At 40.8% G+C, this 17719-nt stretch overlaps 1 protein-coding gene across 8 annotated transcripts in view; it reads right to left on the bottom strand.

Moving 5' to 3' along the window:
- The window catches only part of ACACA (acetyl-CoA carboxylase alpha), a 332440-nt gene that overhangs the window by 29640 nt on the left and 285081 nt on the right, over positions 1-17719 (bottom strand). For all 8 annotated transcript variants that reach the window (XM_008011156.3, XM_037993719.2, XM_037993724.2 and 5 more), the window contains 5 exons: positions 14934-15077; positions 14220-14340; positions 10191-10287; positions 7017-7113; positions 5832-5967 (listed from right to left, as the gene is read on the bottom strand). In XM_008011156.3, the coding sequence (XP_008009347.1) occupies positions 5832-5967; positions 7017-7113; positions 10191-10287; positions 14220-14340; positions 14934-15077 (595 nt within the window). The remainder of the gene's footprint in view (positions 1-5831; positions 5968-7016; positions 7114-10190; positions 10288-14219; positions 14341-14933; positions 15078-17719) is intronic.

Raw genomic sequence — 17719 nt, 5'->3', positions numbered from 1 at the left:
ATTAAACTGCCACCTTCTCCAAAGTAAAAATGGCTTAATATACAAACCATCAGTGAGCATAGTTCACTGCAAGGCATATGCTCCACTGCCCCAACCTGGTGTGTCTGTGAATACTTCAGAAATTCCAAGTTGCCCCAGAAAACACTCCCTATTCTATGTGGAATGTGTATGATTATATACTCCATGTATATGATCAGAGTGAAGACATTTATTTCTTTGGGAGAAAAGCTAAGACCAAAAAAATTTACTGCTAATTACACAACTGCTGTATGAAGAGCAGGGAATAAAGGACTTTAAGCGCTTTACGCTAATTCTGTGGTTATGAAAATAATTGCTCAGTTCAAATTATTTTAACTAAATTAATTCTTTAGTGGATATTTCAACCAGTGCTACATAATAAAATAATTGTGTAATTAGCAGTACATTTTTCAGTGCTGCCAAGAGTACAGTCTCAGAACAAGTAACAGAAAAGAGTGTCCCTCAACGATATCATGCAAAGAGAGGAAATGGAAGGTATAGATAAAAGGAGAAAATAAAGCAATAAAAGACAGCACAAAAAGTCATTCTACCTGAAAAAGAAAAAAAAGTTAGAGGTAAGTGAAAACAAAGTTTCCAGCTCTTTTACTCACTTCTTCTTGTTAAAGACTTAGCAATAACAAAATCTATCTCTGTATTATAATTAACAGATTGACATCCCAAAAAGAAGGGGGAGACTTTATTTAAAATGTATTTTCATTCATCTGTTTTAAAAAATACTAGATTTTTGGTATATGCAAACAGTTTCGAATGAAGATGAGTGTGTGTGTGCGATTTTTACTTCTATGAAATGGACATGGGCTGCTTTTTGTCATCATCATGGCTAGCTTACTGCGTACCAGGGAACATGATTACATATACACACATATAAATCATTTAATCATCAGAACATTATCTTATTTATATATCCAAGTTGCAGGTGAGTAAACTGAGGCTTAGTTAAATAAGAGTGAGTGGTGGAGATAAGACTCAAATCTAGATCTTGTTGGCCCTAATGTCCACATTCTACTACTTCATTCTTTTTTTTTTTTTTTTTTTTTTGAGGTGGGGAGCAGGGTGCCAGGGTCTCGCTGTGTCACCCAGGCTGGAGTGCAGTGGCACAACCTCAGCTCACTGCAACCTCTGCCTCCTGGGTTCAGGCGACCCTCCTCCATCAGCACCCCAAGTAGTTGAGACTACATGTGTGTGCCACCATGCGCATCTAATTTTTGTATTTTTTGTAGAGACGGGGTTTCACCATGTTGCCCAGATTGGTCTCACTGAGCTCAAGCCATCCACCCACCTCGGCCTTCCAAAGTGTTGGGATTACAGGTGTGAGCCACTGTGCCCGGCCTCTACTACTTCATTCTTACTGCTAGGAGAGACAGCATGAGACTGTTAGAAAGTACTCTGCTTTCCAACATCTAATATGATGAGTAAAATAAAACCAGAAAAAGAGACTTGAATACATGATTGAATATTCCCAACGGTTGCTGGATTTCCTGTGTTCAGAAACGTTCAAAACTATACTGATAACACTACCAGCCTGTGTGAGGCTTGGATCTGACTGCCAAACAAATATTTTTCGGCCCCAAGACTGTGAGTAGGAAAGGAGCATCAGGGTTTGTTAAAGCTCACATGTTTGGGACTAATATATTGCCTCCATCTAACTTGGAACACCTACAGACCCACAGCCCAAACATCAAAACACCCAAAAAGCAGGCTATTAAAATATCAACAAACACACAAATAAACTCTGTAATCAACATGCTCAGACTAACTGCAGCTGCCCCAAACCACATATTTTGAAAGGCAGGTTGAAACACTTGGCAACAATCTGACACACAATTGTCTGAAATCTCTTCATATTTAAGAGACAGAGCAAAAGCACAGCCAAGAGCAGCAGGGGAGGGGTGATCCCCCAAGGGTTTAGGTTAGAAATCAGTCTACAGAATTTTAAAGCTATGCATATGCTGTCAATTCTCAGGCCCTGAGAAACGCAACTGGGAATGGAAAATACTGATAGGTTCTTCACTGGAGAGGCGGGAGCTTGGAGTTTTCTAGCATGCTGGGCCAAGCACATCTGCATGAATGGTGATCACACACAAACTTTGCAGTGTGCTCTCAGCACCTAGGCACCAACCCTGCCTAGGGCTTTTATTGTTATAAACATGGATAAACTGTGGCAACCATGTGTATCAAACAAGGGAACAGGGTGGCAGAGTGTTTCCACAGTGTTCCACACTCTTGAAAACGAAACAGATCTTATTGGCTTGGGCAAGATTATCTGTTAGAAACTGAAGGTAAACATTAGCCATACACAAGCTACATATACATAATGTCTCTCCTTAGTTCATTACGATCAGCTGACACTGTATTTCAACATCCAAGTAATCAGAGACTTTAAAATAGACTTTCATTCCGGTTAAAGTTTTCAATAAATGTTTTTTTTTATTGTTATTTATAACCTGTCCCAGGAAAAAATAATAAGTATAACATGAAAAGCCAACTGAGAGTGACCCTGTAGCACCAGCAGTGAGGCAGCTTAATATCACTGGGATTTGCATCCTATCAAGCTATTCATGCTGAGGCTGGGACCCTGGTGCTAATTTCTAGTAAATTTCACGCTTGATGTCTCCCTGTTGTGGGTCATTGCCGGTTCGTCTAAATAAACTGCTTCCAAATGGCTCTTCCATCTAAATATTCAGCCAGTTTTTATAATTTAATTTTGCATTATGCTGAATAGCCTTCCGGCCAGATAGAGCTCATTGGAAAAAAAGCACCAATACCATCTTGACATGCTTTTATTTATTTATTTATATTTTTACTGCTCGAATTAGACCTCCTAGGCCGACTAGTAAAGAGTTTTTTTTTTCCCCTCCACTAATGTCAATTTTCAGCATAGCAAGAGCTGTCTCTAATCTTTTCCTACTCATTACACACAATTTTGGAGTCATTTTACCCACAGTGCAGTCGGCTCCTGGCTGTGTGTTTGTGTGCACTGAGGGATGGCATAATTGTTTATTTTCCCTCCCTGCATAATCCCCAGTCAGTATTGAAACCAAAACTGCAAACATCTCCCCAAGGGATGTGAAGAATGACAAGAGGCCCTCAGTTTAGGTCCCTTTACATGAGATAATACGGAGACAACACCCTGACCTGTATGTAAATATGAAAGGCACTGTTCCTCCCCCTCCTACCTTCACGGGGATCTCTATCTTCCCTAAATCTTATTTGTCTTATGCGAAGTGTAAAAGGATGCATCAGCACCAAAATTAAGAAGACAGAACTTGCCCTGGTCTATATATCAGGCCAAAAACTCATTTCAGACCAAGGGCAGCGGGGAGAAAGGAATGGGTACTTATTGTGTAAGGGGTATAGAGTTTATGTTGAGGATGATGAAAAGTTTGATAGTTACACAACACTGTGAATGTATTTAATGCCACTGAATTGTACACTTACAAATAATTAAAATGATAAATATTATGTATATTTTACCACAATAAAAAATGAACTCATTTCTGAGCTCTTGAAATTTCTTTTCACAATAACCAAGGACACCCCCAAAGTAGAGGGGAAGTAGGTGGGATAATAACTTTTTCAGGAACCTTGACACTCTGTTATAGGGATATTCTAGTAGATCTAGTTCTAGTCTTAGGCTCTAAAATCAGCCAACTGTGCTACAGGGAGTCAGACAGATCCACCTTCCTTTCCCAACTCTGCCATTTTTTAGCTGAATGAGCTTGGGAAATTTACTTAACCTAATTTACATAAATCTTAATTTATGTAAAATGTGGATAACAATATAACCTACCCCTTAGAGGAGCTTGTTGTGATGATTATCTAAGATAATACATGTAAAATTGTTAGCACAAGTTTCTGGTGAAAAGAGCTCAATGAACCTTAATTGTTGTTCTTATTGTTACAGCGTGGCAGCCAATCTGGGCCTGAGCCAAAATACGTAGCAGAATTGAAGCTTTTCCTAGAATTGCTACATTGGAAACTTTTGAACTCTGAACTTCAGTTAGGATAAAATATCCAGGGTGACACTCCAAAGTAATGTCAGAAAGAGTACATTCTCAATGGGCCCCCCACAAAGAGGTAAGTAAGGAGTAATAGCATAGCATTCTCTCCCAGGTCTCGACAAAAATACTAGAGCCAAGGAATGTGGGATCAAGTGAAATCTAATGCTGAATGAACCTCATATATATGAATGAGGGGGTTTCAGGTCCCCCTACCCTTTGTTATACAACTACCATCTTCTTTTGAACATCCTGGTATTTTGTTTATACACTATGGCTTTATCATTTTGCTCAAGACATTTTTCTTGTCTCTGTGAGGCAATGTCTGTTTCTGACTTATTTTGACTTATTTTTGTTCTCTGAAGTGGCTAGCATCGTTCCTAACACACAGAACTCAATAAAAATGTGTAGGATTGACTTAACCGTATACTCTCAATTTCTCATGGTATTTCTGCTAATTTATTATCTTGGTCAAAAAATAATTCACCGTGATAATCTAAAAAATATATACAATCATGAATTTGGATGTATAGTCCAAGTCTCCCCCAAGAAAAGTATAAAATATGGTAGTGTAGTTCTCCAGCAAATATAGGCAAAGGTAAACTTTTCAACCAAAAAAAAACCAAACACACACAAACACATACACACAAAATCAACCTAGTCTACATTTTGCCAACGAGGCCTGGCCATACAGGGCTCTTCCTAGACAAGTAAGGAAAAATTGTCAGCAAAAATTTCAAATCCCTCTTGCCACAAAACTGACCATCTGGTAGTTTCCCCAGGCTTTTCCTCCCTCACAGGCTAGGGGTGCTTCCACCCTAAGCTATTTTTAAGTGCCCTATTGAGAGTTCCTTGTTTCACATTTTGTATGTCCCTAAGCATTTTCTTTTCTTTTCTTTGAGATGGAGTCTTCCTCTGCTGCCCAGGCTGGAGCGCAGTGGTGCAATCTCGGCTCACTGCAACCTCCACCTCCCGGGTTCAAGTGATTCTCCTGCCTCAGCCTCCCAAGTAGTGGGGATTATAGGCATGCACCACCACAACTGGCTAATTTTGTATTTTTAGTAGAGACAAGGTTTCACTATGTTGGACAGGCTGGTCTTGAACTCCTGACCTCAGGTGATCCACCATGCCTGGCCCTATCCTATTGCTTTAGAACCCCAAATTCTCCCCAAGACAGATGGAATTTATACTTAGCATACTCTCATGCCCTCCAGGTATGTAGTCTCTGGCTTAGCATGGCCATGAATTCTCTGGCCACGAGAGAGAGAGCTTCACTACTATAAGAGGTGGTGTTTCCTTGGGCTCTCCCTGTAGTGTCCACAGTTGCTCTACACATTAAGGATTCTCCGTAAATGGTGATACTGGCTGCCTAATTACTTAGCAATTCCCATAGCATGGAGTAAAGCCTTTATAATAATGGTCTAATATGCTGGAGCCACAGGCTCAGGGCTGTTGTTATATAATAATACAACAGCACACATTGCCACAAAGAACAGCCTCCGGTACTGAATTTGTTCATTTTCAAATTCAGTACCGGAGCTAAATCCACAACAGTAGGTCACCTCAATAACACTAGTAGTAGATTATTCTGAAATTGTGTATGGAATTATAAATTATAAAGTGTACTTTTTTCCATTCAAGTTGCAACTCAAAAGATGTCTCAGAGAGGGCAGAATCCCCAAAAAGCCTAGGCTATTAGGACACCCACCGATTCCGCTGAACCTACACTCTCCCTCTGCTGCAGGGTGCCCAGTAATCAGTGATGCCCCTCCAGCCCACAGGCAGGCCAGTCACCTTTCATTCCACCAGAGAAGCCTCTCCAGTTGGCAAAGACCATCAGAGGCAGCCCTTCCCGGTTGAAGTCCTTGATGGCCTGATACGTCTTAAACGCAGAATCTGGGAACCAAACCTGGCCAGCCTGCTGGATTATCTATTGGGAAAAGTCAAAGAAGACACAATTAACAACACAGCTCCAGGGGGAAATCTCTCCAAGGTGAACAAGATTTTACTTATTTAAAACTGAAAACTAAAAATCAGACCAACAAAAACTACTGTTCATCAGATCATCATGTTTGGAGTAAAAAAGAAGAAAGGATCCTGGATCTTTGACCTTGTCAAATACTATTCTTTTTAAGTCCTGATTATAACAACTCTGTAGTCAAAAGGGAAGAATGCAGTCCTAAGGACCCTTGTTCTAGGTTTCTCAAAAGCTACTTAAAATGGCCCCATTGTGCTACTCGTTAAAGCAAGTCAATTGTACATAGTCTCCCAGTCCTTTCGCCTTTGTGCTTAGTATAGCATTTTCCTGTACTGTAGCTAATCAATAGACACTTGATGTCACACTGCTGAATAGCCTCCTCCCTGGCCTCCTTGACTCCTCACTTTCTGAATGGTGTCAGGATGTGAAAATGTAATCCATCCTTTAAAAAAAAAAATGGACCAGGCACAGTGGCTCATCCCAACACTTTGGGAGGCCAAGGTGGGAGGATCCCTTGAGCATAGGAGGTCGAGGCTGCAGTGAGTCAAAATCACACCACTGCACTCCAGCCTGGGCCACGAACCATGTCTCAAAAAAAAAAAAAAAAAAGGCTGTGGTGTTCACGCTTTGCATTAGGGCAGACTTCACCATTAACTCTAGTTGTAGCTCTTCCATGTGTATACTCAAAGAATCGGGGACCAAAGAGCCTTCAGTATTATCTCAGCTGCCTTTCTGGAAGACCATCTCCCCAACAAAAGTATACTGTTTTCTAGCATCAAGAAGACTACTGTAAAGACTTATTTAATTTTTGAGGCAGAATTTAGCTTCTAGTCCCTCTAGACTTATCTTAAAAGTGAGCACATGATGTTCTAAAATCATTCAAGGCTGCTGATGCCCTTCCCTCTAAAACTGATGGTTTGCAATGCTCCTGATGTATCCACAGGCACTGCAAAGAGAAAAACCCTCCAAGCACAGGCTCACAGTGTACTTGAGTAGCCTACCTTGGCTTCAGAATCCAAGTTTGCTGGATCAGCTGGGATACTTAGCTCTACTGTTCGGGTTTCTACAGCAACAACTCCCACAGGTATTCCTCCTAGCCTGATAAAAAATGAGCCACATAAGAACCCAATGTATGTCACCATTATAGCTAGCCATTTGTTTTCCAATTCCACATCAAGACATTGGGGAAAAAACTAGAAACACACACAGAGAGCAGGGGGAATCTGATTCTTCTACGAGTTAAATGTGAGATGCTATGGATTTGATATTTACTCTCTAAATATGGTGGGAAACCACCCTCAGAATCACTTCTATTCGGAAATGTCCCAACACAAGATCAATTCAAACCAAGGGCTGTTCTAGGGGAACCTCTGCATTTAGACTCAACAGCCTAGCACATATACACATCCCTACCTCTGTAGTTGCCAAATGAAACTTCTCAGTTCACTCTAGAGCATCTCCTTGGTGAAGATGGTAGGAAATGGTCTGAAAGGCAGTAGGAATCTGAGACTTTCAGTAACTTTTAATGAAGGCTGACCTTGCTGAAATGGAGTTGTAATTTTCTATGGAATATTAATAATGTGGTTCCAGATAAGATTTGAGGGTACAATAGGTCTTACTATTGGGTGTGTGGATAGGGATATGTAGGCATGTTATGAGAATGATGAAAAATACACGCCAAGAGTAGAGAAGTGGATCAACAAGCCCTTAACTTTCTCCTTTCTTGGAAAAGACCAATGGGACGAGGATAATTTTTAGTAGTAATCCTCGTGAAATCTATATTAAAAGTATACATTTAATCTCAAAGCTATGTTAATTTAAAAAACTGTTTAGGAGCTCAAAGCCTCTGCACCTTATACTCCACTATGACCTCCCAATTTGGTCCTCATAAAGATTTTTTAGGAAAAATCAGAGAGCAAAACAAAGTATAGGGTGAGTCTTTACTCTGGAAAATGTGATTCAGTCTTCATTCTCACTGTTGCATTCCTTGGGGTTGGGGCTGGGATGGGTTATAGTCTCTCATTCCCCACAGCATCTCCATAACAAACTTTTCCATGATGGATGGCCTTTGGTTGTTAAATTGGCTAGTGAAAATGGATTCCTGTCATCACAAGAGGCCTGACAAGGGCCTGAGTGGAGACCACCCACCCCCTTGTCACTTGCCTGCACTGAATCAGAATCAAAAGCCCTCTAGACAACCAGACAACGAGCAGGAGGTACACAGGAGGGTTTAGAAATATTTCTGTTCACAATGATTAATAATCCAACTGGAAACTTGTAATTGCAAAAGCCACCCTAAATCGGTAACTTATAACTTATATATTAGGGCCCATGTGACCTAATAAAGAACATCTTTATCCGAGTATTACAGTTATTTATTGAACTTGAAAACAGCTCAGAACAACTTCTGTTTTCTATTATACTTCATATAAATTTTATCAGGCTAGCACATGAAGATGCTACATCTTGTTTTATAGTGTGTCCCTGGACAAGGTGCCATGGAATAATAAAAGACAATTTACAGCCAATAGCACACATATTCCAAACATACATACCAAAGATGAGTTTTGGCAGCACTTACAGTAACAATCCCAGAAGAATACATTTATATTTATTTCTTGAAATGCCATTGCTTTTGAAAGAAGCTAGAGCTCCATTTGTGTTTTATATACTTGTGAGCATGTGTATGTGTTTGGAGTAAGAAGCTCAGAACTTGTCAGATGGAAAGAAAGGAGAAAGTCAGAGTGAGTGCTGCAATAAACAATGGCAGAGCTAACCAAAGCCAAGCTTGACTGATCTTGGTCGCAAAGCAGTCCCTATTCTTCTAATCATAAGTGTAAAGTATTATTCTCTTATTTCCCATGGGAGTATCTTAAAGAACTTAACAAAGGTTTGGCTTTCTGAGACTTAAAATCTGTCATGTTTTTTTCACAGACAGGAAAATTGAAGCAGAATAGATGAGACAAATCTCAAAAAAGTTGGTCTTAGTATGCCAGGAGGAATCTAACAAGCTGATACAGAAGCTGAGTATCAGGGTTCTCGCTCCAGTGCATCTCCTACTTTCAGCTCCCCGGTGGGAATTTTACCAGGCACAGAGAATACTTCTCACTGGGACTGAGAAGCCTGGGGTGAGATAAAAGACCTGAGACTTTAAAGAAAACAGACAGGTAGGCTCTGGGACATTCAGTCTGAGCTGACTCCAGGCCAGAATCCTATTGAGAGTCACAGAGGAAGACCCTGTCTGTGGGATTTGCCCTCTGATGGCTTCTTGTCACAGGCAGCATGGAGGCGTGCTGACCTGCGGTACTGAGAGAACCACAGAGCCTAGAATTATTTTCAAGGCTAGAATCTAAATCTCAACCCAATGTGGCATGTTTGAGAATCTTGAGCAGGTGCCACTTTTCACCAAGATAAGAAAAACGGATTGCCCCCAGAGGAAGGTGAGCTCCAGATGCGGTCCCTCAGCAGCATGTCTCTGCAGTGCAGAAGTAGATTAAGATCAGTCGTGGCAGGTGCTTGTTATAGCTCGTTATAGCAAGCGCTACAGATTATTTTGCGCAGAGCTTGCTGTTGAGTGAAGCACTTCTTAGAGTGGGTATTAAAATTTAATAGAAACTTCAATTTCCCACTTGAAAAATATAGGTATTCGGGCAACCTATTTCAGCTTAGTTTACTCCTGTTTCAGGTAAACTTCTCTCTTTTTTTTTTTTGGCAATTCAAATCTGATTATAATCTAATATAGTACATTTGTCACTTAAATAATCTCGGTGCCATGAAGAGCCTCTTTCCAGTTACACAGAAAAGCAGATGAGTCTCTGAATCACTTGTCACCTATTCCTGAAAGAAAATTGTCTTTGGGAGAGGGAAAGTCATTGGTGGGCTCTGGCAATTGTAGTTGGGCTTTACGGCTCCTAAAGTGTTTTTCCTGAAACATTATAAAAAGGAAATGTTATCAAAATTAGCCTTCAGATTAAATGCATCATTGGAGTGACACACAAAATGGCAACTGAGAACCAGCACTCCAATTATTCTGCCTTGGGCATGGCTATAATCTAATATTCTAAGACAGTTCAGACAAAGAGAACATTATTGGTATATATCTACATAGCCATGGCTCTTTCTTTCTTATTTTTAATTGAGAGGAAAAAGAGCTGCCAAAACAAAAGAGCTCTTACCTGGCTCTACCAACCACCACAGTCTGTGCCCAGGGCTGCATAATCTCTGAGAAAGATCCATAGTCAAAAAAGCCACTCAACCATTGACCTTTTTGGGCTACAGAAGGGAAAGAAAGAAAACAGAGAATAAGGACAATGAATCCATTGACAATGCACTGGAACTGACGAATTTAAGGTGGTTTGGGGGATTATTTTGGGGAGTTTGTTGTTTTTAACCAAATTATAATAGATGGAAGCATTAGGCAGCTGAATGTTCATCTGCCTTCAGACATCATCTTCTATTTCATTTGCTAGTCTGCATAAAAAGAATCATTTATCAGCAAAGCATCATTTATTGTTAAACGGCAGGGTTCAGCTAGCAGAGAGAGATTGCATGTTTTTAAATAAATAACTTGACTTTCTTCAAGACACTACAAATATTTGTCAAAAGACAGCCAAGTCATTAAAGATATTTTCAAAATGTCTATTTCTATTTTAAAACTTGCCTTACAATTTTGTTTGATTCCACTGACTTTCTTTTAACCAAAGGCTGAAAACAACCAAACAATAAGTATTAATGATCAGATAAGGATCCAAATTTGGAGGGAAAAATAGGAACTCAGTTTCTCTGCTACAAAAGCAACAAGATATATCTACTTTATTAAACAGCTGATAAAGTATAATCTTTCTACAAAAAAGGGCCACATATTCTTGACAGGTAGTAAAAATACAATGGTTAAGATGCACATACTTAATGCCATTAATCTTCCTTGCACATGGAATTTCCTTCACTGGCAAGACCCAAAATTTTCAACCTATTAGTTTAAGAAAAAAACTTTTGTTCCACAGGTATGAATGTTTGACCAAAGCCCCATAAAAGCTTCTGCAAATAAGTGTTTCCTGGTTTGCCCTCTCAGCTCACGGTTTTAGTGATTCTTCTAATTTGAACATGGCCCTCCACCCGCTAAAAACCCAAGTCCAAAACCAATTAAAAGTGGAGATCTGAGCAAGCTAACCTCTGCTGACTTAAACAGGATGGAGAGTGTTTTATCAAGACTAAACTTGTAATTACTGTGTTCTACATTCCTTGCCTCTATGGCCCCAGTGTAAAATGTGATCATCCATTTCAAAATTATCTCTCCATCCGTGAGCCCAAAGCTGATCGTTTAGATTCTGGTCTTGTGTTGGGCGTCAGTTTGAAGAATATCACAGCACTATCTCCTCTAATAAATGACTTTAACTTTTCACCTAGAAGATATCTGCTTTAACTTATCACAGGGAATCATCTGCTTTCTTTAACGCTTCCACTAAATTAAAATCTGAAGTCACTCGATTTGGGAGCGAGTGTTAGCTGCACATAGACAGCAGGATGAATTACTAGGGAGTCAATGAAAAAATATTATCCAAAAAACAGAAAACTTAGTTTATCACAAATTTCATTTTATTCTGTGGATCTCATTAATAATGGCCAGGATAATGCCCACCTACACACACATACTTCTGTTTACCCATGAAAGAAGGGCTCAAATTTTGGTGAAGGTTCTAAACCAAATTTCTGTGTTCATCAGAATACTGAATTTTAACTTTATATCCTTGCATCATTTTCTAATTCTCACTTTAATAACAGGGATTTGGAACTACTGAAGTAACTTCAAGATGGAAATGTTTTCTTTGTTTAAAACCCTGCTGCTGGGGTGGGAGAAGTCACTGACTATTGTAGTTGTGCTTCACAGTCCCCAGAGGGTAGATCCTACCCAGTTCCGATGCAGAACCTTAGAAGCCAGCTAAGATGACTTCCCGTATTTCCCAGGAAAACACTCACTAAGTCTGGTTCCAAATTCTAGAAGTGAAGAGGCTCACTTCATTCCCAGAAAAGTCCTGCATTTTAAGACTGACAGGTGGTCAGGCGTGGTGGCTTATGCCTATAATCCCAGCACTTTGGGAGGTGGGTGGATCGTGAGGTCAAGAGATGGAGACCATCTTGGACAACATGGTGAAACCCTGTCTCTACTAAAATTACAAAAATTAGCTGGGTGTGGTGGTGCACACCTTTAGTCTCAGCTGCTCCGGAGGCTGAAGCAGGAGAATCACTTGAACCTGGGAGGCGCAGGTTGCAGTGAGCTGAGATTGCGCCACTGCACTCCAGCCTGGTGACAGAGCAAGACTCTGTCTCAAAAAAAAAAAAAAAAACCACTGACACGTAACCTTAGGCTCATAGGTCTTATCATAATCATGGTACAAAAAGAAGGGGTAAGTAGAAGCGGAGGTTGCAGTGAGCTGATGTCACGCCATTGTACTCCAGCCTGGAGGACAAGAGCAATACTCCATCTCAAAAAAAAAAAAAAAAAAAAAAGAAACAGCAGGGAAGATTAGTATGGTGATTTTCCAGGCTATGTAAGAAAAACTATTTAGTTTTATTAAAATTAACAAGAAAAGGCACTGAAGACAACAGGTAAAGTTATAAATTAAACACTTCTCTCATGTTTTTATACAATAGAAAGCCTAATGTAGATATTTAGAAAAACAATATAATAGCTACGTAATAGCTATGTGACCTTGTACGAATCACTCAACTTCTCTGATTTTTGTAAAACGGTTATCTCTCGGCCGGGCGCGGTGGCTCAAGCCTGTAATCCCAGCACTTTGGGAGGCCGAGACGGGCGGATCACGAGGTCAGGAGATCGAGACCATCCTGGCTAACCCGGTGAAACGCCGTCTCTACTAAAAAAATACAAAAACCTAGCCGGGCGAGATGGCGGGCGTCTGTAGTCCCAGCTACTCTGGAGGCTGAAGCGGAGAATGGCGTAAACCCGGGAGGCGGAGCTTGCAGTGAGCTGAGATCCGGCCACTGCACTCCAGCCTGGGCCACAGAGCGAGACTACGTCTCAAAAAAAAAAAAAAAAATGGTTATCTCTCTTTACCTATGAGAGGTTGTAAGTGCAAATAAGATAACATATATGGAAGTGCTTTACAGTCCCACCTGGCTTACAGTGGGTACCTACAAAGGTTTATTAGATCTTCCTTATGAAGACCTCTCTTTCAGCAAAATCACAATGACTTTGTGTGTGTGTGTGTGTGTGTGTGTGTGTGTGTGTGTGTGTGTGTGTGTTGAGACAGAGTCTCACTCTGTCGCCCAGACTGGAGTGCAGTGGCCGGATCTCAGCTCACTGCAAGCTCCGCCTGCCGAGTTCACGCCATTCATGCAAAAAAGAACAAACACTTCCTCGCATAGTTGGAAAAAATGGTTTCAAAATATAGCAGAGGGATTTGGTGCTCCACAAAAGAACCTCCTGATAAGTGAGGTTTGCTAGAACAGCCAAATGGACTGACAGATGAGAATGTACACAGAGTTACTTCTTTTTCCTGTTTTGTTTCTAAGTTAGGTAAAATCAGCTCCCAAAAAAACAACAGATTAGATATATCTGGAGGCAGGCCTTATTCTCACTCCATGTATCTATATAATCAAAAGTTCTGGACAATCTCTTCATGAATAAATGAGCTTACAAAGTAGCCTTCTATTAATTACTGAGCAAGTACCAATACCATTACCAATACCATAAGAAAAGAAGGGCACCTGCAGGGTGGCTGCTCAGAGCTTGCTGAGAAAAGTGAAGTCCTATTCTACCCTGAAGGGTCTCAAAGACATTTGCTACAACGAAACTGATTAATCTCTTTTGGTTATAGAGATTAGATGACTGAAGATTCTAGTCCTATAATTCTATGATTTTATGGCTTATATTGAACTGTTTTAAAGTCTTTGAACCTATTAAGTAATAAGTGCTTCAATAACAGAATAAACAGAAGAAATGTATTAGTGACTGCACTACTTGACTCGATGGGTGATTGAGAAATCTCATTTTATTTTTCATTTGTTCATGAAGGATTTCCCACCTTTTTCTTCAGAGGGTTGGTTTTCAGGTCTTTCTCATTTCTAGGTACTTAGCTCTGTTTTCTTAGTCACATGCGATTGTTCAGGAATTGGATACTGATTGAAAAGAACACTAAAAGCTTGAGAGTCAGACACCATGGGGTCCTCAGACATATACATACTTGGATGAGGACGGCCTGCTAGCATCCATCGAGGATCATATGGGGCCTTTGTGGGAACAAACTCGATGATTCTGTCTATAGGATCCTTTGAGTTCAGAAGAGGAACTGAACTGTGCACGCTCTAAAAGGAGATTGGAAGAGAAAGAGCACAGCAATCAATGAATGACAGCCCTAGACTCCAACTCAGCAACAATAGCTATAGACAAAGACAGCAGGGCCTACATATGGAATTACACCCAATAGTCCCAATCTTCAGCTAGAAGAATCCTACTTATGTGCCAAGGCCCAAGGAACATGTATAGGTCAATAGTCTCATTTAGGAGGCTGGCACAAAGCAGTGTGTTTTGACTCTTGATTTCAGTGTGCCCATGCTTTCTGGGATGTTCCTCTGAGGAATGAATGACTATTACAAAGAAGAAAACCCACAATGAGGAGGGACCTTAATATACTGGGATCTGAGCCTTAGGTAGGCCATGAAGGCTTCCATGGCTGTAAGACATTAGAAAGGGGCCCAACTAATGAAATCCAAAGACATTTTAAAGGTAGAAGGCAAAATATGGCTGTAAGGAAAAGAGAAATCAATAGCTTTTGGAGAAATATTTTATAAAAAAATTGCTCCACCGTAAAGACAAGACCTTAAACACAGAGGCAGTGAGCTGTGGTGGAAATGACAGGCTCTGCAGGCCATGTCAGGGCTGGGTAGGAAGGGCTCACCTTGGGCATGTAAGACAGCCAGTGCAGGACAGTGAAAACCCCTTCAAAGTCATCACACACAGTGCAGTGGGTCACCCCATTGTTGTGCATGATCTGGATGCCCCCGAGCTGGTTATTGGAGGTGTACACTTCCCGCCCGAGGACCTAGAGAAATGAGCAAGAGAAAAGACATTTGTCTCTATAGAAATAAAGGCATGGTCTATTTCACAAGTTGCACTAAAATGGGTTCTTTTCTCCACAAAACAGAGATTCCAGTCTTCATGGGTTGTTCTGAGGGACTATCTGAATCTTCTTCCTAAAAAGAAAACTTAGAAAACAAAAAATACTTTTAACAATCACATTCATGGTTGCAATTTTAAAACCAGCAAGCCCCTTTCTCTCCACCAGCTGCCACAGATAGGCATAGCATACTTCCACCCTCAGCTGAAACTGCAGTGGTGGGTGAAGCTGAGACCCAGAGGCATAGGCTACCTTATCGCGTGCAAGTCTCTTTGTGCATAGACACAAAAAGGTAACATGCCTGTCTTTCAACAATATTTAGTAACAAGTCTCAGTTACAGCAACTCTGGGGGCTTAGGTTCCTCATTTTTAAAAAGGATTATTTTTTCCTTATATTTGATTTTTATTAGGTTGGTGCAAAAGTAATTGTGGTTTTTGTCATTTCTTTTAATGGCAAAACCGCAATTACTTTTGCACCAACCTAACACTGGCCTCCACACAGAAGCCCTAAAGCTAGCAAAATCTTGAAGCAACTCATGCTACATACATGAACCCCTGAGTTTCAAGTCTTTTCTTTGTGTGCTGGGTGCAGGGCTGTGACTTATACCCAAGCATGCTTCCCCTCCTCCTTCCCTTCCAAGGCTCCAGGGAGTTCAGGGCCTCAATCCCTGGTCTATCCCTGGAGGAGTTTAACCCTTGTAAGGTCAAAAGGCACCTGCAGTTGGAAACCACAAAGTTTCCTTTAAAGAAGAAAAAAAGAGGAAGAAAAGATATTCCTGGACTTGGAAATTGTAGGGTTTCTTTTTCCTTGAAGACTGGTTAATAATTTCTTGCAGGGAAGGAGGTTTTCTGACCCAGCAGATGGAAGCCGGGCAGCCTGATCACTGACTATTGCAAACTGCTGAGTGTGTAGTAATTGCCAGTCATCTAAGGTAGCCCCTGAGAGCTCTAAACAGTTGTAGAGTGCTTACTGTATTTTACCTTTTATTTTTCCTTTCCTCTCCTCCTTTAAAAAATAATGACGATACAAAATTTCTTCCCTATTTGTATTCATTTTCAGTCTCTGGGGAGAATGTAACTAACTAAGGGCCAGCAAAGTCTGCCTGCATATTCCCATTTTGCCCCTTCTTGTTAGGAGCTTTGAGAGGTTCCCCTGCATGCTGGGTCAACACCCCCACCAGGATCCTCCAAAGGTGGAGGAAGTTGGTGACCAAAGTAATAACCTCAGTGTGACCCAATTGGCCTTGGTTCCATTTAACTTCAGCTAGGAAGGGCATAAGATACTTTTCTGAAAGGAATATGGAAAGCAAAATTGCTCTCAGATTACTGCTTTCCTTGATAAGGAAGCATAGAGAACAAGCCTTTACAGGCAGCCCCATGCTGAGCAACATGCTGGCAGCTCCTTTGAAGGAGCCTCGTGAACAGGGGAGACTGTATCTGACCACTGAGCTCCCATCCGCCTCTCAGTCTGTCTTTAATCTCAGCCCAGGCACTGTGGCTCTTTTCTCATTCTCCTGCTGTCTCTTTCCATTTGCCCTCTCTCTGACTGATACACTGATCTCTCGGTCACTCGGCTTTCTGCTCCGCTGAGTCCATATTACTAATAACACCTCCGCCACGGCCAGTTTACCTCATGAAGGCAGGAGCACATCATTACAAAATAAACTCATAACTTTGACATTCTAGCAAATACACGCCGTTTGTTATTTTTATGGCTTTAGTCTTTCTAACAGGCAGAGGGCATTACATACCTGTTTCATTTATATCTTTAAATGTGTGCACACATGCACACTCACACATGCATCAGGAAACAAAACAGAACAAAAAATCCAAACCAAAGCAAATATCCAAAGCAGTCCGTTGATGCAGGAGCCTGGTAAAGGTAGAAACCCTGTCACTTAAGGAGGCCACGCTCTGATCTGGCTCTGGTTTTATGGTCGTCATAAACCCGATGGTCCACAACTGGTCCTTCTGGGACAGACTGCCTCTCGGCTAGAAGTCATTCAGTGTGATCAGCAGTATTTTTAATTATGAAAATAAAACAGGAAAGGGGGAAAAGGAATAAAAAAGGAGACACTGTGCTGACCCTGAAAACGTGATATTCACAATTAGGTCAGGAGCCAAGTACTCCTTGTTGCCCAGAAGAGAAAGTTGGGGCTATTTTCCACTCAGAAACACTATTTTCTTCCTATCTCTAATACCTGATAATGTCCAACCACTTAGAATCTTACACATCTCCAAAATTAATAATGGATCAATGAAGAACTACACTCAGAAAAAGGGACTGCCCAGCTGTTTAAACACACTTTCTTCTGATGTCTTTGCCTCCTCATTTAAAAGTGATCCTCTGCCACTTATCCATTCTACCCCGTATTTTTACAAAATAATGGGAGGCAAACTTGGTAGGCTCGGTAACGGAGTACTCCTCCCTTTACAAGCTAAATTAAAACTTGGGTTCTGATGCTTTGGCATTGTTCTAAAAAGGCAGCAGTATTTCTACATCTCTCCTTTCCTATGTTTAGAAGAAACCTAACCAGGGCTTAACATAACCAGGAACATTATTTGTG

This window comes from Chlorocebus sabaeus, chromosome 16 (genome assembly GCF_047675955.1).
Source record: "Chlorocebus sabaeus isolate Y175 chromosome 16, mChlSab1.0.hap1, whole genome shotgun sequence".
NCBI lineage: Eukaryota > Metazoa > Chordata > Mammalia > Primates > Cercopithecidae > Chlorocebus > Chlorocebus sabaeus.
The sequence above is the reverse complement of the archived record's forward strand: the minus strand, read 5'-3'. Positions and strand labels throughout refer to the sequence as shown.